Source organism: Sylvia atricapilla, chromosome 4 (assembly GCF_009819655.1).
Source record: "Sylvia atricapilla isolate bSylAtr1 chromosome 4, bSylAtr1.pri, whole genome shotgun sequence".
NCBI classification, from domain to species: Eukaryota; Metazoa; Chordata; class Aves; order Passeriformes; family Sylviidae; genus Sylvia; species Sylvia atricapilla.
The window spans coordinates 46,108,148-46,130,279 of NC_089143.1; the positions used below are offsets into that span (position 1 = coordinate 46,108,148).

General features: G+C 40.8%; 1 protein-coding gene across 1 annotated transcript in view; it reads right to left on the bottom strand.

Annotated features, from left to right (window-relative positions):
- The window catches only part of LOC136359957 (transmembrane protease serine 11E-like), a 40,657-nt gene extending 18,946 nt beyond the window's left edge, over positions 1 to 21,711 (bottom strand). The window contains exons 1-3 of the mRNA XM_066316841.1: positions 21,548 to 21,711; positions 12,959 to 13,080; positions 12,112 to 12,230 (exon numbers count right to left, since the gene is read on the bottom strand). Of these exons, the coding sequence (XP_066172938.1) occupies positions 12,112 to 12,230; positions 12,959 to 13,080; positions 21,548 to 21,711 (405 nt within the window). The remainder of the gene's footprint in view (positions 1 to 12,111; positions 12,231 to 12,958; positions 13,081 to 21,547) is intronic.
- Between the last annotated feature and the right edge of the window lie 421 nt (positions 21,712 to 22,132).

A 22,132-nucleotide genomic window follows, 5' to 3' on the forward strand; every position in this document is an offset into this window, starting at 1 on the left:
TAAAGACTGCCCACAGAGCAGATACAGCATGCTGTGCCCTGCAGTGCATTCAGCCTCTCTTGTAGGGGTCCCTTCTGACACAGCATTCACCCTTGGTCTTATAGAAATCCATAGCAAATCCACCAATAATTTCAATTTATTATTTGATTATCATGTTCCCCTATCACCCTTGGGATTTGCCATATGCTTGGACAATTGCCAAGCAATTCTCATTGGAAACTGGAAATCTAGGACTCCTGAGGAATCAATCCCCAAATAACATCTTTACTGGTTCCTGCTTAACCACATCCTGTCAAGATGTCATCTCAAGATTGCATGATCAGTCTAAGATAGCTCAGTGTGATATAACATGGCGTGAAATTCTGCCAGGAATGGCTCAGGGTAACTGAAGGATTGAGAAATAGCAGAGTCACTGGTGAGTTATGCAGCAACTCCTCCTACCAATAAGACCTAGTAAATTGAACATATCCTGTAAACATCAAATGCTTTACAGGAAAAAAACTGCACAGAAATGCTTTACTACTACATGTAAGCTGTCTTTTTTAGTTTTTAGCCCGTAAAGGCAGTCTATTTTAGCCAAATCTCAAGATGTTCTAATTTCCAAAGAAAAGGAAAAAATAATGGTTCTCAAACTGCTAGTATGTTGAAATATGTCAGATACAGAAACAAGCATGTAAGCATGAAATCTGGGGATGATTCCTCCCAAGGAACACAACATCCCCTTTTCCAGCCTCGGGTGTCACAAGATGAAGCTTCATGGCATTACACAGGGATATTTAAGCAGGATGATTTCAAGATGAAAATTGCACAATGATTATTTTAAGGTGATTTTAAGCATATATTAGTAAGGAAAAAAATAAATATTTTTAAAGGTCAGACAGTTAGCTGATGTTTTACCTTGCCCTTACTGGCAGTTATCTGCAATTAGTTTGGCATTTTAAACAGACAAAATTCTACAGAAAAAGACATCTCAACTGCAACAAGCTGCTGTAGATATGCATTTTATCCTCTTGGTTTGCAGATTGCCAGCTGTTACCACTGCATTTTATGATGCATCCAGCTAAAAAGAGTTTTATTTCCTGTAACTGCATCCTGTTCCACCACAACCTCCCCTGGTTATTGGAAGCAGTTGCCCTTAAACAAAAATGGAGACTTTTGCTTTGCCTTTTTTAATGATAACATTTGCTTATCATTTCTGTTGCAGTGTTAACTGCTTCACCACTGATTGTGTAAGCAGAAGCATGTGGCTAAGCAACGCTGCCAGCTTTGTGGCATGCAGTGACATGTGCTATCTTCAGCTGCATTGTCTTTGAGAACTTTTGAGATCTTTGGGACACGGACTTCTTTGCAGAGTGCTTTGCAATCAAAAGACAGACTTGAGCTGGGCTACACCTCAAGCTGCTGCATTGCCAACAAGTACAGTGAAAGCAGAGTGACTTTCAGCTTGGGAGTGCAGAGGGCAAGAATTTGCAATCCCTTGCAAGAGAGGGTTGCATCTATTTAGCATTCCCAAATCCTTTATCTCCTCCTGGCAGTAATGTTTTCAAGATACCTTACTGTCTCAGATGTCAAGTGTTTTTGCTACACTTTCCACTTGCACATCTGCAGCAGTTACAGGGGTCTTTACTTCTATCACCCATTCTTTAGTGTATCTTTGTTACAGCCTAAGTAGCTGTGATTATGGTTTTTGTACTCCCAACATGTTCAGCTTTCTCCTTTTCTCCTCAGCCTAGACCACTTCCATGATGTTCCATTCAGTCTGATTAGGAACATCATGTGCTGCAGCAGAGACAGAGATTCCAGTGGTGTCTCACAAAACACAACAACACATCATGCTTTTGACAAAAAGAATCTATGGAATCCAAATACAACTAAACTATCAGCAACAGACACTGTTTTCAGAACATTCAATCCCGAAGCATGTTAGTTATTTTCATGGGGAGAACAGGAAGCATATGATTTAAAATTATACTAAATTTGTTTTACTTCCATTCTCTTTCACGCTTTCATACCTAATGAGAAAGTAGACACTTTTGCCATTACATGCTGTCACTAACTTTCCCACCCTTAAGAGCTGCCTTAGCACTACATCACCCACAGACAAAAAAAATAACTGAAGGGTGGCTTTGTTTTCAGTGAACCTTGCAGGGCCTTTAACACCTTCAAATATGAGCTAACATTTTCTACTTTTACAATCTACTGTGTCTTATCATGAAAGAAAGGCTAGACAAACCTCAGCACTGTGGCCTACCGCTCACCTGCTGATGAATTCATTTGGCAAATATGACCCAAATCTCTTCTTTCCTCCAACCATGATTTTGGTAACCTGAATTATTAAGAGTAATCTTAATATTCATACAGAGTTTATGTAAGAGGAGAGTATGTAGGAAGATGCTTTCAGATAAAAACTTCCAGAGATTAATGTTCTGCCTTATATTTTTACAGTTCTTTTTTTTGGTGAAGCCTTTCACACACCAAAGAGAAAACATTTCTCTCCAGCCTGCTTATAGCTTTTTTTTCCACTTGAGTTACAACCATGGGAGCAAAACAACTAAGACTTTCTCTAGTGACTAGGTGTGACCTGGTCCTGCTTGGGAGTAGCATTTACACTTATTTTAAATGTTTTGCTTTGATTACAGTCCCTCAAAAGTGACGCTGTCATGACCACACTCCTAAATTCACTGCTGTTTAAGTGTATCTCACAGTTTTTCCTGGCCCTTGTCTAGCAACAGCTCAACTGTGACAGCTGTTGCTACAGGCAAGGTCTTATGAGCATTCTGAACCAACTGCCAAGTCCTGCTCCTATCAAGTGAGAGGTACACTGACAGCCTTTGTTTTATCATTTGTCCAAACAAGATTTTCTTTTAGCTGATGTATGCTGGCTAGCTTGTCTTAATGACATTTCTAATTTCCTCAGTTTAATTTCACATTCTCTATACTTTTTACTACACTCCTCTCTATGCAGAACAATTTTCTTAGACCAACTGGACTGTGTTCTTGAGTGCTGGTCCATTAGTTACAATACAGTAACTAATAATGGCTAGCACCAAAGATGCAGTCGGAGGGCAAAACATTCCCACCTGTACAAACCCAGACAAAAAGGAAATGCTTCCTTGTAGTCAGAAGCTGTTTTATACTTCGATGAACAAGACTTCTTTTCCTATGCTGTCCCAAAAACTCCAGATCTCCAAATCATACTCTTTTTCTTGTGTAGCACCATGCTCAACTTTCTAAGGCCCTTTCAGTGAGCAACCTACTGAAATCTTAGTGATTCTTTTTGTAAAAATCTTTGTGATTTCAGAGTCACACAATGTCCTTCCTCCCTGGGGACCCAAAAAAACCCCAAGCTCTGGAAATAGGTCACAACAGGGATCTCATCACTCTGGAGTAGTATGGAACTGACATGAGCTGAGCTTGCCCAGATGTGTGGCTGTGTCTGGAAGTGACCCAGCAAGGCTGGCTGTGTCAAGCCCTCGCCCTCTCCCACCATACACTGCTCTGCCACAACACACTGGGTCACAAGATTTATCAAAAGGTTATCTTAAATCTGGTTTAACAGAACTCTCCTCAGGAATATTTACTGAATGCACTGAGTTACTTTCATGGGATATTCAAAAGCGTTCAGGCTTGGGAGCACAAAGCCTCTTGTTGCTCAATAGTATTGCTTTTTTGCCTCCTGCCCGTTTAGTCCTTCAACAGCTATCCTCATACTACGTTCTTCCTCTTACCTCAGTAGCTACTTAGGATGTAAAGCCTATTAATTAGTGATTTTTAAAGCTTTTTGACCATAAATATTAATTGCAACATACCACTTGATTCAGTGACTCTCCCCAATTTACAGCTTGGCATGCTGAGACCCCTTGAGCTGACCATAACACAGATCCAGTAGCTGCTCCTTTGAGAACTTGATATTTTTAACTGCCCTGATTTCAGCTAAGGGGTTGAGAGATGACACGAGGAAAAAGACTGACAGGGAGAGAAAAAAAAAAAAAAAAAAGAAAAGAAAAAAGAATGTGGCACTGTTCCAAACCAGGATGTGGACATCACACTCTCCTTGGAAACAGACATTCCAATTCCTACCAGAGCCCTACAGCCACAGTCCTTGCCTGAGGTGAAGGAAACAGACCTGGAGGAGAGCAAGTACAATGGTCCCTGCGGCTCCAGCAAGCCAAAGGATCAGAAACCTTCCCATCAGAAACCACACACACAAAGACAGCAGGTCTCACAGCAGGCAAGGGCTGTGTGATCCCAAACACCAGCAAATGGCATCACAAACTTCTTATGGAGTTTAAGCTAGCAGGAGTGCTAAAGCTGAGGGGTGAGTGAGCACTGCCTGAACTGCACTGAAATAAAGAGCTCAGCTGGATGGTTCCCGGAGGCCACGTCTGTAAAAGAGGAATAATTGTCCTTGTACAGTAGTTCCTAAAAAGATTGGTCTTTCAGATGAAAGAAATTAAGAGGACTAATATATGGGATAACGTCAGGATTTAAAGTACCATGCTTATGCTTGGTGCAACCAATTTCAAAGGCATGTAATGACATGAGTGTTTCATTATAGTAATGTGTATTAGTGACAGCTGGAATTAAGGTCACCTAAGTATTCTCATTCCTACTCCCTGCTTTCAATTATCCGCAATTAGTTTCCTAAAACTTTCACACTGCTATTAAATTTTTGTCCACTTAGGGGGGGATTTTCCAATTTTTGGAGAGAAAATCAGATTTGGTGAGAAAAGCATCTGTGCCAATATCCAGAGAAGGACTTTGTGGTTGGGGTTTTTCTTCTTCCCAAAATAACACACTTTCCCCAGGAAAATTACTATGTGCATTCTGTGGGTTTTTTTTAAACAATACATAGAGGTAAGGAGCTGAAATACAAGAGCAAATACCTCTTAGGAAAATAACAGTTTTGTGAAATCTAAGGAAGATCATTGGTTATGCATTCTGCTTACAAGTGCCCAAATACCACCAACCATGCAACTTCAGTGCTGAATTTGGATTCTCCCTTTGGACAACACCAGGATCTAAGCAGCCACTCTCTTGACCAGCCAGATTTTCATCACTGGTTTGCATCTTGAATCACTTCATTGATATAATTACTTGCAAACAATGCAGTAATTCTGGATTGTGAGTCTATAATTAAGATAAGGTTCTACCCTTAATCACACACACTATCAATAGCTGTGCTTTATTTCATTTTGAATACCTTTTTCCACCTCAGGTTCACATCCATTCTCCTGGTACACATTTTAGAGCTTTTAATGATGCACACTGGATCAGTATTAGAGTTACTTGTTTATTTGGGGTGACGTGTCTTATGATTTTTCTGGATTTCTGCATGCATATTACTTCTGTTTTGATGAACCAAGAAAAAAAATGAAAAAGAAAACTCAACTTCCATGCCTATTAGTTGAGAAAATTGTATTGTATTAGTAAGTCAAAGAATCAAACAAGTTGAAGGATCACTGACTTTACATGAGAAAAGAAGTTGGATATTAGGCACATTTTTGATAACTAATAATTTCATCCTGAAAATTCATGAAATTTAGGTAGAGCTCACTGAAAGTTTGAGCTCTACGAGATGATGAAAAGCACTGAGCCACAGCTTCATGTGCTACACTGCATCAACTCACACCAGCATGTAAAAGTGCTTTATATTTTCTTCAATATTTAATTTCCTGTGCTAGTTTTTCCTGTGCTAGTTTTTCCTGTTTCCATGTGACCTATTTTCCCTGCTTCCATGTTTTGTAGAAACAAGATTAAAATCAAGAAAGCATGAAGGTTTTTAAATCTATGCAGTATATACCTATGCCAATGGTCTTTTTCTTCTTTTAATTTCAATAGGAACTTCTAAAAACAGCACCACAATTGAAATGCAGGTGTTTTCTGTGAGTTATTTCCTTTGTCATTGTAGAGCATTTCACCTATCTCTTTAGGGCCACACCTGTGTATATACATACTAACAGTCAAGTGTGCATTCAACCTCTAATTCCAGAGCTAAATAAATATGTTGCCAGGCTGTCATCTTGGCCACTGATCCATTGCTGCTTCCCCCTTGGCTGAATTACCATGGAAAATCCTTTCTACTTTCTTTCTAGCCCCAGCTGCCCATAGAGGGCACCCCAATTGTACCACACTAGTCCAAGGGCAATGTTTCCTATTTGTGAGATTCATTCCCTTAAAATTAAGCTTATAAAATTATCAAATCCCCTAAATTTATTTTGACATTTTTCTTCTTAAAATGTTCCTAAAATAATCTTTTTTACATAGATAAAAGATTTTTCCCAATTTTACAATATTGCTTTTCAGAAGAAAAAAAAAAGGAGACTGTTGTTTTTAAAGTCTCTAAGAAGCTAAATTTAAAAAATCTTAATTATTCTGACTTTTGTACTGCAGATGCATTTGTAAATAAAATTGCCTTTAGTGACAAACAAGAAAATCTTTCAATTAAAATTCCGCTCTTTTCACTTTATATCAAGTATATAATCACTTGAGGGACCATGTATAAAGCCTAGGAATACTGGAGTTTAAATAGAGACTTAGGTTTTAGATTTTGAAATCTATCTGTAAACACTTCCAAATCTCTTTTGAAATTTATTACAGCCAGAACATTCTTACTGAGTTGGTTGGGTGCTGCAAGACTCTATAAAGTCCTTAGAAAGATTTGACTGCTGCAGATACCATAATTTCTGATTTGGCTAATTTATATTACATTTTCTTTTGTTTTAGGGGCTAAGACAGGAAAATAAGTGGGGTTTTACTCACACAGCAAATGAAGCTACATGATACTTGTAGATACCTGCACTTTTCCATTTGCTTTAAAAATGAGAGTCATGTAAGACTCCCTTGATCTTCAGCACACTCCCTTTTCTCGGGGCATGTTTACTTATCATCTCTAAAACGAACCTCACAGTCTGGTCTCCCAGAACAAATATTCTTCAGGAGTGTTTCAAAAACCTGCTGCCTTGGGGATCTGCTCCTGCTGAATTAACCTCCCAACCCAAGGATCATAAGGCACTGATGGAGCAAGCCACAGCCTTTTGAGCTTTATCTAAACACCCACGTGGAAGGTGTGACAAACACACCTCATGCACAGTTTCACCTGGCTTTGCAGCTTCATGCTCTGAAGGGATTTGTATTTCACCACCATCTCTCTCCCAAATACACACACTTCTGCTCCCCAGGAAGACTTGAGTCACATATGACCCTAAATGGCGAAGTAGTCTCATCTGCTCACTCACTAGTGTTCTTGGTGTTTTCAGATAGGCTTCCTTGGAGTTCAGCTCAGGTGGAAACCCTAATCAGAACTTTGACTGGCCCTTTGGCCCTGCAGATGTGACAGTAATCTGTTCATAACTTATAGGATACAAGATACTTCCTGATATTGGGATGATGCAAGCTTATCTCTGGGTATAATGCAGAGAGCCTTTCAGTTACAGGCATCCTGTTGATGGCTAACCCTTCCACCAAAGAGGGTTATCAGGTGTCAGAGCTAGGGGCAGGGAAAGAGATGCATGACACCAGGTTGTTCCTCTGTTTCTTCTCCACCCATTTCATAGTGAGAGATGTGTCTTAATAACCTCTAAAATCATCATCTGCCAAGGGTGAAAACTGCCTCCTTACTCACCAGTTCCAGTACAGGAACTCAGCAGTGAGCCCTTCAACCTACCGAGAACAGGCACCATTGTCAGAAGTGCTGTGCAGTGTTTTACTGTGGAATCTAAAATGCCTCTGCAATACTCAGTGGAGACATTAAATTAAACTCACACTAAGTCAGCTCCATCAGACAGGACAAACTTCAAGAGCTGCATTAATTAAAAAAATTTCCCCAACACCTGTACTTAAGGACATAGAAGATTCTCTTGTCACTTGAAGTAGCTGAAGCAAGATGTCTGTTTCTGAAAGAGATGCCTTGACACACAGTGCTGAGTTCTGAAGTGAAAAATACTTGATGAAGTTCTATTAATTCAATAGAAGTATTTGGATAGGCAGTAGTTTCACAAGGAAAGCATCCAGGTACTGTTTTAATATAATCCCTAACCCCTTTGCCCAGATCCAGCCAGTTAGTTCTGTGCTGCTTTCAGATGATGGAAGGACAAGGGGGCAGCCCAGAAGCCTTCTGGATTATGAGACAAAAGGGAAAACCCAAGTCAGTCTGTTCCATGGCCCAAGGCACTCCAGGAGCAAAAACAAACACCTCAACTCTCCCCCAGCCACCCAACCAGCCAAGGAGGGAGCCATGCTACACTCACAGCTGAGGAACATCAATCCACCCAGCTCACAGCCTGGCTTACCAGCACATGGGAGCAGGAGCAAGTAGGGAATGACAGGACAAAGCCCCAGAAGCTGGGAAGTGTAGTGTCCAGCACAAGATTCCGCAGAGACACGTGACTTAGACAGGGTGAAGCAGCCACACAGCAGGGCTGGGAACAGCTCTGGCCAGAGAAGGAGATGGAGACAACAAGGTGCCTGAGAAAGGAGAAGGGTTGCATAGGCTCTCCTCAAAGAGGGGAAAGCCCACCACTTCTAGGAGGAAGTATCAGAAATTTATCATGGTGGCAATAAAGAGCTAACAGGTACATTTACAAACCCCTGGTAGGCAGGGTAACAGTTGATGTCTATTTCTATTCTACAGCCAGCCATGGACTGAAGGGGTGACCTGCTGTGACTGCTTGATACCCTCCTCTCTCTCACAGCTAGAAACTTGCCAGCCTTCAGGTGAGACAACTTCCACTGAGACTGAGATACCCATTTCAAGCTCTCCTGACTGCACATCCCCTTTCCTTGGGGTCAAAGATGACTTTCTGTGCAAGACACAACACCTCTCCACCCTCCTTCCTGCACACAGGGCAGTTCCTGCAGCTGCCCAGAGCAGGCAACTGGGATCATCCCAGTCACCCAGGTCTATCTGATTGTCACAGCTCCCTCCACTCTTTGGCATGCCAGAGAGGCTGAAGAAGCAAAGCTTAAAGCAGAGCCTTGAAATCTCCCACAGGATACTGTTAGTAAGAGGGTAGTTAGTGTCTCCAAGGCATTCTTGGGAAATCTGAAAGAATTAATACATTTTGTGGGAGAAGAAAAAGAAATCCAAGTCTGGTGAAGGAGATGGAGAAAAACAGTGGTCAAAAGTTGTGGCAGATGAGCTACACAATGAGAGAACTCACTATAAAGTAGAGGCTCCTCGGAGAAGGAGCCATATGGCTGTGACTGTGTCCTTTTTATCCAGTATAAGAGAGGACAGTCTGGCACAGAGCATTTTAGCTTGGCAAGGGAAGAGGGACTGGTCCAACTAGAAAAACGAGGAGGCTTTGGTGAGTTGGAATAACTCTTTCCCTAGTGGCATTCAGTCAAGTCTGATTTTTCAAGAGAGCACAAAGGGAACACTCACAGACATTTACAGGAAGCCAGTCAAGGAGCAAAGACCTTTCATCATCTGTTCCTCAGTCCCCCCAGCTCCACCCCAGAAGACTTTTTCCAGACTTTCCAGTCAGCCCTGAGATGTTGACTGGTGCACCAGCTTCATCAGCTCTCTGGCATGATCTGGCTGCATTCCCTCCCACCTTCAATGAGATAAGAGTCAGGAATGTTGTTCACACAATGGGTGTTTCTATTCAAATCTGGAAACCAAAGCAAACATCAGGCATTTGCTGCAGGTCCCAAGTCACAGTATGACTTCCATATGGAAGCAAAAACATTTTTCCTGGTGAATCACCAGCTCTGAAAAGACCTCTTTTCTGGGTCTTTCTGGAGACAGATGAAGGAGGGCTTCATCAGGAAGGAGTCAGAGAAGGGAACACTTGGCAGGGAGTTGCACTAACTCAGGTAATTTGAATGCTTCTGATTATCAGAGGTGATTCACTTCTGTTCACTTTACACCAAGTGTTGAGAAAGACATTGCATTTATCTGCATTGACTCACTGTTTCACAACATGAGTTTAAGGTATCCTTACTACTATGACAATGGGAAGGCTTGGATATCCAAACCCTGACACCAGCCAGGGAAAGACTGCAAAGAGTTTTGGTAAATCCAGAAAAATTAGAAAATGTGATAAAGAACTCAACTCCCTCCTTCTCTTTCACAGAGTTGCTGTGAAGATGCTGAGAATAAAAACGCAAATTTTCTGAGACAGCCGTCTGTCAAGGTATCAAGAGGATACATGTGTCTGGAAAGATTGCTCTGATTTTTATCACCGCAGGATGAGTTATGCTATTATAAAATCAGATTTACAAGGAACACATTGTTTCACTACTGTATGGAGTTGCTTTCAATAAGGTTACGGACAATTCTCAATCTTATACATCCTTCTTTAATGGAACACCTGGAACTAAAACAACAAAAAGTCAAACATGCTAGGAAGCATTTATATAAGCAAAGAATTCATAAAATTTGAGAGAGGAACGTATAATTTAATGGCTGAATTAAGGACAGCTCTTAAGAAAAGTTACAGGAATGAAGGAAAGACAGCACAGCTCTGTGTATGTTTGTTATGATGTTACTTATCAGGTACAATTAACATGCCCTGATATAATGGTTCGCACTGCTCAACCTGCACTGGTATTTACTGTCACTACTGTCAGAACTGCTCAACACCCAGAGAGGAGATGAGGTTTCTAAAGCATTGGCTTCCATTCAAGCATCTAAATTGATAGCCACGTTCAGAGGAAATCTGACTGCATTGGACACTCTGAAAGAACTCCTTAGCTATAATAAATGTTTCTTTGCCAAAGGAGGCACATGTTAAAAAAAATGAAGAAGGAGTGGAATGGGAGGAAGCGATACTGTACTCAATGATGTGTTATTCCTCAGACTCCTTCTAAGTCCTTACCTTCCTTCCCCCTCAGCAATACACAGCGCCTCCTTGGTGAAGGAGAACATTCCCTCTCCAAGGTACTATATCACAAGGTGAAAAGCCTGCAATTATTAGGTAATAGTTGTAAAGTGGTAGCACCTCGGCAAACACAGCTTGTGTAAGACTCCATACATACAGATACTCACCAAAAGCATATCTGGGAAATCTGGTCTAGATCCCGGTAGACAAAGAGGGCAGGAAAAGAACAGACACATACAAAGAGGACAACTTGACTAAGATCACTGAAGCCCTCAGCAGTGGAGTTGTGAAGAGATGCTAGCACTGCAAAGTCCCTACACAGCACCCTATTTCTCCAGAGTGATGTCTAGCACAGCTCACATTTTGTTATGGACAAGTGACATTGCCCTAAATTAAATTATAGTGGGGAGCAAAGCATTGTCCTATTAACTGGGTACCTCCTGTTTGCCATGGTTGCCAAACAGGAGGTAAGATATGCATCAGATTCTGATGAATGAAACACAAAAAGATACAAGCACAATCATATGCTTATTGTTGTATAGAGTTGAACTCTGTAATTAGCATCTCTGGGGTAGTGTCTCAAAGAGAAAACAAGAAAGGAGATTGCAATGTGTCTATTTATTTCCATAGCTACTGTATGACTGAGAGCTACTCAGCAGCCTCTGCTGTTTGTAGGAAGGCTTCCCAACAAAACATACCAAAGGCGCAGGAAAAGGGCTTGTGTGTTGTTTTCTCAACACACAGTAACAGCCCAACAGGTAAGAGTTCCCCACCCTGTAAAGGAGAGGGCGTAAAAGAATGCTTTCCTTAGAGACAATGAGACATAAATCACAAAGCCAGGCTCAGGGCATGGAAAGAGAACACACACAAATGATGAGACTAGCTCAGCTGATAAGAGCCTGCTGCTAAAAACACCAGGGTTGTGGGTTCAATCACTGTATGGGCATTTCACTTAAGAGCTGGAGTTGACGGTCCTTGTGAAACTCTTTCAGCGAGCGTACTTTGTGATTCTATGATCAGGGATACAGGAGGAAGCTGAGATTATTTTAAATATCTACTTCACCACTGCAGAGATAGAGAGGAGTGACAGGCTAGAAGATGCCAAGTGGCAAGTGCCTGGTCTGGCAGGTATGATCATGGCTCTCCTGCTGTCCATTTCCCGGGTCTGCCTGCCGGGGGACAGAGGGTACACCCTTCCTTGTGGTCTCCAAATGTGCTGTTCACATTAATGACTTTTGTATTACCATACAGTCCTTAATGGAAAGGCACAATGATCCAAACTTACCAGTCTTTCAACCCTCTCGCTCAGGTCTCTAAACCTTCCTGAGGACTGTCTGGAAAATTCATTATTGTACTGGATGTTGGTGATTTTTACATTGGCACTGTAATAGAACAGCTTCTGATCTGTAAGGGAAAGAAGAGGAATAGGCAATACTCAAAGTACCAAGATGAATTAACTTCAGAGAAACGCCTGACAGTGACTGATATCCTGACATCTGGGGAGTGGATGAGCCTTTACCTGTATCCAACCCATTCAAATACAGCTTCCAAAAGCTAGGAGCAAGCACTTGATTCAGTTAGGTGATCTAATCCAGGTTTTCCCAGCAGTTGTGTTTCTGGCCAACCAACAGCACTTGGGGCTCATGCAGAATCACAAGCTGCACCTTGCTGCTGAGCTACCTTTCTTCCTGGCCTGTCACTCACCAAGCCCTGGCAGGAAGCTGCTAGTGCAGCTGCTAGCTACACTAGCACCTTCCTGCCAGGAAGATCAGGAGAAAGGAACAGAGAAACACCCCAGAGAGACATGCAGAAGGCTCTGTTTGCCACTCATTTAAGGGAGACCAGACACTTGCATGTTGACTTCATCCCAGAAATAGATAATGTGAAAAATGTGAAACGAGTGAAAGTAAATAAAAACCAGCAGAAACCACAGCCCTAAATCACTCTGCACAGCAGGAAGTGTTCCTAGATCTGCAAAGATGCTAAATGAGGAAGGAAAGAGAGCTCTAGAGAAGCTGGTGTTTTTCCACCAAATAAGCTTTAGACAGACGGGTGAAAACTCCCAGCATCATCTGGCACAACAGAGGAAATTCACTAAGCGCAGGAATAGCCATGCATTATGCAAAACTCACCATATGCCAGAAAATAAACTAGCAGACCAATGGTGATTGCTGCTGCCACTGCTGTTCCAATAACAATTACAGCAATTTTCCAGGGCTCAAGATGTCTGATTTTGATGGTTGACTGATGAATTCTGGGGAAAAATAAGAAAAAAGAGACATTATTAAGAGATTCTGTTCTATTTAAGGCCCCCATCTCCCACCCAAAAAATTAAGCTGAAGTTTTCTCCCTCAACGTTAGTTCGTTCTTCCCTGCAATATTAATTGACTTCTCACCCAACAGCCCTGAAAATAAAAAAGAAATTACATGAGACAATTTTGAAATAGGTGTTGGGATGTGCTAGAAGTCAAAGAACACAGACAGGTTTTAGGGGTTTAAGTATTATTAGAGCCAAATCAAATAGGAGTCCCATTAAGGTTCTAACGTGACTCCTCACTAGAAATTTGCAAGAATAACACTTGTTTTTCAGCTAGGTGAGTTTTCACACAGCAATATATACAGCTTTCAATAGGTTAAGCAAATCAGTTACCAGATACACTGGCACCTTTGCTCCTAAAACTGCTCTGTGCAGTAAAATTGGTAAGAAGCACCCCATACTATGTATAGTACATATCTATATATTATTCCAGCTGCTCAGCTCATTTCAGGCTTCAAAACAGAGCTGAACAAAAAAGAGAAAGAGATTTCAGAGGGCCAGCCTCTGATTCCTGTCTTAAACACAAAGATAAGTGCTGCTTTAAGCAGTATTTGCTGAAGTAATAGAATGACAGAGAAGGACAAGGACATGAGAGTTGGGACATCACCAGATGCTTCTCTCTGCTGTGCTCTTAATTACATGGGTACTAATCCAAATTAACTCATGGAAAGCTAATGGACAGTCAGTATTATTAAAAAAACTTCCCTGAAAAAAAGGTTGGTTACAGCAAATTCTGTCTTTGTTTATAAACTCAAAGACTCCTTAAAAACCTTAAAGCTATTTTTCTGTTACATTATCAGCCATTACAAAACACAGAACAAGAACTCTTGGTAAAGAGTCCTTCATTCTGTTTCAGATACCTCACTCATGCAGACATGGACACCTGCAGGTTAAGTACAGCCTGCCTCAGAAAAGCAGGCTGCAGGGATCCTCTCCTGAGGGTGTCAGGCACCTCAGTGAGTTCCAACATACAAAGTACACACAGCTCACGAACCAGAAGTTTAAATACATTCAGATAAGGTGAAATAATTGCAAGTGACCCCTGCAGCTGTGTGCAGGAGAGGGACAGCAAGCAACTGTGCATGGCTCATAAATACCAAAGCAGATCTTGATATTTCGTTCTAATTCCATTGTGATGCCTTACAATTACAATCTTACTATTTTGGCTTGGAAAACCACTGACTCAGGCCAAATATCATGGTACGTGATTGAGTGAAAATGGGAGTAATAATTTCTCACTTGGATCTGTTCTGACTTATTCTACATGTCCTTTTAGTGTTTCCTTTCCTCCTGCTGTCCTGTACAACAGCCATTAACCTCTCTTCAAGTTTGCATCAAAACTCATTTGTGACTCCACAGCAAAAAAGCCCACCCCCAAATGCCAAAAAAACCCCCAAAAAACAACAACCAACCAATCAAACAGAACCCCAAAAAACAAAGACTGAAATTCAATAGTCCCGTTAACAGTTCAGAGATGAGCACCTCCAAAATGATTTCTGAGACTATTGTATGAAAATTGCCATAAAACTTCAACTGGAGAAATGAAAAATATGGAAGTATAAATAATCAGGACTCTACCTCACTAACAAGAATATTTCTAAGTTGTAGCTTTTAGGTGAAATCATAAAGTCATTCAACCGCATTTGTTGTTTTATGGTTTGTTGCGTTTTTTGCCCTCACTCTGGGTAATAGTCTTTTGCACGGCTTACATGCTTTGCAAATGCGTCTATTATGATTGAAATGAGACTGAGTTACAAGAAAAGCCAACAAAACAAACACAAAAATGCATTTAACTTAAGACAACCTACTCTTGTATTCTTGTAGATACTCTCATTTAAAAAGCTGTTATCTTGATTAAGCCGCACAGAAGGAAAACACTAGGAAGATCTTTCAGTTACAATGATCCTGGCATAACCACAAACCAAAATGCTGGGTTGGAGAAGCCCACTTGAAAGGTTGAATGCCACCTCTGCACCACATTAGGTGAGCCTGAAGAAATTCCTGCCTATGATATCAGTGAAACAGCAGCTTCAGACCAGAAATAACATGGCTGAGACACAGTTAAATAGAGTACTACAAATTTGAAACTTTTTCAGCATTATCTTGTATATAGTGTAATTTTTTTTTAACTCTTATTGTTTATTTCTTCTATTTCAAGTTCCATGTCATCATTAACAAACAGAAGCCCCAGTCCACAACAGTTACTCACACATGTAATTCTACTCACGCACATTACTTTCACCAAATTCATGAAACCTGTTTGAGAATATCTTTCAAAGAAGTGCAGAGAGGTCTCAGCACCAGTTTCTAAACTGAATTTCCTCAAACAAGAAACTGTTTGACAAATTCATCTTAGAAAGTCACTGAACAGGGGGATGAGATGCTGTTTGGGACTTAGATGTCTTTTTTCTTGTTTTTTCTTAATTTTCCCCCCTTCCTTTTATACATAAAATAGAAACAGCTGTAAAATTTTATCCTCTGCTCCTAATTTCTTTTAAAAATGAAAATTGGTTTTAATAACAAAGGGTATTTTTTAGCAACATATCCTTGGTTAGGTTGTACCATCTGGGTAAACGTCTTGAATATATATATGTTGCAGACTAAGAGGATTTCTAATCCAGATTTTCAAAAATATCTGTGAGACAAACCCACAAAGATTACTGAACTAATTTTTTTTTATTCCCATTAACTTTGAACTTTATTACTGCTTTTCTGTACCTTCTAAGGTTCATTCCTCAAAAATTAATTATTTTTTCTAACATGTCCCGCTGTGTAAACAAGTGGATTCAGTACACACAAGAGAACTAAATGTGCCAGAATTGAAACAACTGAGATCCATGTGATGACTTGTCAGGGCTTGAACACTCTGGAGAGAGCTAATAAAAGTTCAGCGCTGTGAATTTATTTTTCTCATACCAAGAGTAATGCAGTCTTTGCTTACTCCATGGTAGCCATGTGCTCAAAGCAAGGGAACAGGACTGAAGCCTAGAAATGCATGCTAGGATTAAAAATACTCCAGCTGGAAAAGTCACTGAAGTCCTCCAGAGTAGAAGTGGAAGTTTATGCCTGAACCAAATACGTGAGGATGAAAACTCCCCACTGACCTCAGAGGACTTTCTGACAAGGTCCCTTCTGCTTGCAGCTTAAGTGGCCCTTCCCTCTTCCCCGGGAAAAAACTGCTGCTCTTTCCCAGGAAACCATGCCTGTGCAGTAATCTTAAATGCACTGCAAACAAGGACTGGATTTCATCTCTTGACAGAAGACTGCCAAGTCTCAGATTAAAATTTTTCCAATGAGGAAGAAGAGTGAAATACTTCCTGACATAGAATTGTTTACATTGACATAACAATTTTACTTCTTTGTCCTCTCTTGGTTTCTTAGGTAATTCTCAACATTGTCTCAGCTTTTTCAACTGACATTTAGCTGACATTTTCCCAGAAATACCCACTGAGAACTTTCCTGAACAGTGGTATGTGATTTGGAGCCCTGCATTCCGTACTTGGATTCCTTCACATCACACACAAAGAAGCCTTTCAGGAAACTTTTCCTCAACAAGGAGATCACACCAATGAATACAGAGCCAGATAGATCCCTCCCATTACACATTTTAGAGGGCAGAAAAAGGACACAGTTAATTAGTCTGACTTTTAGTAAGAAAAGAATATTTTTAAAAAATGTTAATCTCAAAGGAAAATTAAAAATATTGCCTAACATCCTAACACAGGTTTTTAAGGGTGCTTAATAAACAAATGATAAACATTACATTAAACAAATCATAAATGCACTTGCCTCACTGCATCCTGGAACTCTTAGTTTATAGAAGTTTATAGAAGAAATTAGTGTCTTTTACCTACTGAAATTTAGATTCACTTCTTACAAAGAAGAAGAATTAAAACTGCCATCTCTGAGTAAAACTGTCTGCTTCAGAGGAAAAGCCTCAGAGGTTTTCCTCACCAGGGCTGGAAGCACATTTGGGCAGCTGTGGAAGACCTCCTTTACCTGCAGTGAGGTTTGTGTCAGAGGCAGTGTCCAGCTAAGCCAGCATGCACCAGGAAAGAGAGCACAGGCTCTGCTTTGGCACGCACGCACTGGCAGTGGCTGCTCAAGAAAGGTGCTGACAGGACAGACTGCTGAAAAGCCAAACCCAAAAGAGTCACCTAGAGATGATCTCTTGTGGGCTATTACATGTCCTTTGCTTTTAGTCCTTCCTATAAGAGAGGCATGTTTACACTGACAAAATTTCTCCACTGTTTTAAGGTACATATAGAACCTACCTCTTAAGGTGCTTTGAGAAAAAATAAGTTATCAAAATCATTATAACAATGGTTCTAATATCACATTACAATGTAATGTAATATAAAAATACACAAATAGTAGGACAGTGATGTGCTTCAATTTGTTTTCTGAAATAAATCTTGTTACTGGTACATGAAAACTATGCTTACCATCACTCCCAAGGAGTACTGCAAGTCTGATACAGCTCTTCTGATGATTTGCATCTGTGTCAGCTTATGTCAACTCAGAATATGACCCAAACCATCCACCTTCTTCTGCAGTTTAAAAGCTTATATTTCTGGATAATAATACATATTCCTGTGCTTTATAGTTTATGTCCTGGTTTTCACTGGGATATAGGTGGTTTTCTTCTTAGTAGCTGGTACAGAGCTGTGTTTTAGGCTTAGTGTGGGTAACACAGTGATGATTTAGTTGTTGCTCAGCAGTGCTGACTGTCAGTCGAGGAGTTTTCAGTTTCCCACACTCTGGCAGTGAGTAGATGCGAAAAGGGCTGGGATGGAGCATGGCCAGGACAGGTCCTGAACTGGCCACAGGGATATTCCATACTACAGAGACTCATGCTCAGTATGTAAATGAGAGGGAAAGTTGGCTGGTAGGGGCCATTCCCTGCTGTAGTATGGGCTGGGCATTGGTCAGTGGGTGAGCAATTGTATTGTACATCAGTTGTCCTTCTTGGTTGGTTGGTTGGTTGGTTGGTTTGTTTGTTTGTTGAGGGGTCTTTTTGCTGTCTATTATTATTATTATTGTTATTATTATCATTGTCATCATCATCATTAATATTATTAATGTTTATAATAATATTAATTATTTCAATCCTTAGACTGCTCTTATCTCAACCTGCTGGTTGTTACCCTTTTTTTTCCCTAAATATCCTCCCCATCCCACTGGGATGAGGGGTGGTGTGTATGTGGTGTGAGTGGCTGCATGGGACTTAGCTGCTGTTTGAGGTTAAACCACAATATATAATAAACTGTTGCTAGGCTGGCAGATAAACAGTGAAATGCTGTAATCTAGCAATGTATTTTCACTGAATAGAGATGGACACATTTCTTCATGGGAAAAATGCTGCTGAAATTAGAGAAAGCTCCCTAGACAGGTGGTTCAGCTGGTGCTAAAACCCCAGGCAACTCTCCAGTGGCAGAGAAATTGGATAATTCCCATGTTCAATTCTGTATAAAATCTGTCCCCTTGTTATCACCAAAGCTGTCCACAGACTACATGAAGCTTTCAGATTGTCTTGTACCAAAAGCATGTCAAATTAAGCCATCCCAAGCTTGGCTTCATTCAAAAGGAGGATCTGTATGTAATAAAAAACATAGACAGGGAAGGAGTATGGCGTGGAAGCAGAATGCCTTGATTTGCAAAACTTATGCTGACCCAAAATGCTCAATCATAAAACTGCATGGAAAAAAACCAATGAAGGGAAACACTTCTGAAACAGCCTCTAAAAGGAACAGCAGAGGCCAGAAAATATGCTGGGATTGCACTGGGGCTTGCTCAGGGAATGAAGATGACATGATTTTAAGGCTCAGGAGGAGGTATTGTCTTGTTCTAGATTTCCTGTCTAAAATGGCCAGAAACTGAAGGAAATCAGCAAGGAAACATCAATGGTTCCAATTGCATATGAGTCAAATCCGGTGTGGTGTGTACCAGAAGTAAAAGTATTTCACTAGAGTTTCCTGGGACAAACTGAGCAGAATAAGTTTCTCTTTGGCACCATGCAGGAACCACATCTGCCTGCTGCAATAATCAAGGTAAACTCCCACTAATGCCAGTGGCATATGAGTGTCCTTGCACCAGGGCTGGTATCTATTTCCTGCTACACCTCAGCAGTCTATAATTTGCATTCATTTTGCCCACCTACTGCATGACAAATTGGTGCAAGTGGCACTGCATTTCCTACTGCATATTCACTTTTAGACTGCCATACACAACACCAACTACTCTGTACCTCACCTCGCCAGGGCACGAGATCTTCACAAGGAAGCTGCAGATAGGACACTGCACCTGCTTCCCAGAGTGCAGGACACAGCACAACAGTGGGGCAAGACCAGCAAGGCTGTCTACTCCACCCAGTTTTCCTCAGCAGGTTTGCTTCCTGAAGGGTTTTACAGAGCACACATTCCAACTTAGCCTGAAATGCTTTGAAAAGAGGCATCTCGGAACTGGATAAAGGTAACAGTGAACTCCATAAAGGACTAAGGTGGAAGAGGATGAGATCAAACAGCAAAGCTTATAGCTACACACTCAGATCCACATCCCTGCCCAGCAAAGTACTCTGGACATCTAACAGGGTGCACAGGGGCTTTGATTAGGACTAGGCAGTTTCCATCCCTTCCCAAACATGTAAATATTTAACTATCCAACACAGATTTCCTCTAATGTACTTTAGATTTTATAGTAATTTAAACAACCATTTAAACAATTAAATCCTTCCTTAAGTAGGAAGCAACCAAACTGTACTCAGAAGTCATTTAACTACCCTCTAGCACACTGTCATTAAAATTATTTACACCTCTGTTGATATCACAAGAACATGGCAAGTAGATTCCATTCTGTTAGGTGAACTCTCTTTTAGTTTTCCTTGTTAATGTAACAAACACAAACTGGTAATCACAACTGATGGAAATTTCTTCTTTACCTGACAGTTAGAGTAGCATATCTTTTAAGTTATGGACATTAAATGGGGCAGAAAATCTTTGCATATTGAGCAGGGTACTACTAAGCAGCACAGAACACAAAAGATGAACTTCATCCTTTTCTGGCAAAGTCAGGACTATTGACTGAAATTATATTGTTTCCACAAAATGAGAACAACACTTCAGTGGGCATGAAGAATAAGTTTTGTCCATCCAAAAGCAGTGTTTTTATTTCAGCATACCGTGAACTTATTTAAAAAACCCAATTATTAAAAATACTGAGGATGGAAAAAATAAGTAGTATTTGGAATCGTCCACAGCCATTTGCCCAAAGCAACACAGAGAGATGATTAATGTTGTAATCTTTAACAATCACACACAAAAATTCAACCATCCAGCCAAATCATTAGGATGTTAAAAAATAATTCAATTTCTTTAGAATTGTTTTCCTGAGGTCATACTTTTAACCTTCATCAACTGCTGAGACAACTACAAAAACCAAACTCATGGGAGACTGAGCATCCCCCTCTTGCCATATTAATCCATATTCCAGTGAGTTAAACAGAAATTACTAATTCCAAGAGGTTTCCTGTACTTCTAGAACCCAATCTCTGTTCTGACCCAAGAGACAATAGTTGAGTGTTGCACCTGGAAGACTTATTTTTGTAAAAATACTCTGAACTTTCCAGTGCTGTTTGAAATGTTGTTATAGTAAAATAAAACTAAGGCTATCCAGCATCTCTGACTGTATAAAATACTTTCTGATTCAAATCACCTACTCATTACTCATTACTCCCTAAAAATCATGGCCTCTTCGTTAAAATACAAGGGTTAAAACCAGAATGATGAACACCTATAGTGTTCCCCTTATGTAGTCATGCTAAGTCATCACTTATTTAACCAGCATTTTTTGCAAGATTTGGGGGAAATAATATTGCAACTACACCTGACCAAACCCCATGTTTTTCAAAAATCACATCACTAGCACAAGAGCTTATTGGTTTCTGCACTGCTGCAATAAAAGCCTGCTGCAGGCAGAATAAGATGATCAGGAGGAGGAACACATAAGTGTCAACTTGACTTAATTCTTCTAAACAGACAGTAAATAATTGTGCTCCTGGCTGTGCTAGAGAAGGATTTCCTTCTGCATTTCTCGCTCCAGCCACATTACTCTTTTCATCCAGACCACAACCTCCAAAACCACCCTTTCACCCTGCAATTTCCTGTTCAGTTTCTCTCTGTTTATCATCCCTTTTCAGGCTGCACATTTCAAACAGATCCACGATGTACCCCAGGTCTAAAAGGGTGAAAGAGGCATAGGTAGAGCACTGAGCACCAAAGGTAAGAGAAAAACCAGATTTCTCCTCTGGATCTATGGCCTTGAAGCCCTAAGTCCTTCCCATAGACAGTACCCTTTACCACCATCACGCCTCCAAATTAAACTTGCCAGGTTAGAACATGCCACCTACTTTTGAAGATCCCATGGTAGGTCCCGGTAGGCCTGGTAGCCTTTCTGCCCACCAACAAAGGCTCGACTAAAGTCTGGACTGCGCAGAGAATGGTGCTGGAAAACGCAGGAGTCGCATTGACTGGTGTGACGGGAAGGGAAAGGTGTTGAATGAAGATCCTTCATTGAGGCACGGCTGGCGCAACACCCAGCACCCTGTGGGTTATTGCAAAATGAGGGAACGAACTTCAGAATAAAAACAAACAGAGGTAAGCATGGAGTTGATAAGGAGACTGTAACCTTCCGATCAGCTCCGCATCAAAGAGCTCCCCAGGCAGAGATGGAGTGAGCAGATAAACCGGCCCAAGCAAGAAGACTTGTTCTTCACTACAGCGAAACAGGAAGTGGGTGAGATTTCCCTTTTCCAGCACTCCCTTTCTGTCCAGCTTTTATCCCTACAGCAAGCCTTGTCCTGAGTGGCTGCACCTTCTACCACATGCTCACTGTAAAGCCCACAACGGAGAGGCACCACACTGTCCACAATGCTAGGTCACTTGTCTTCTGAGAGAGCCAACACAAAAACAAATATGGACATAAATGGCTTGGT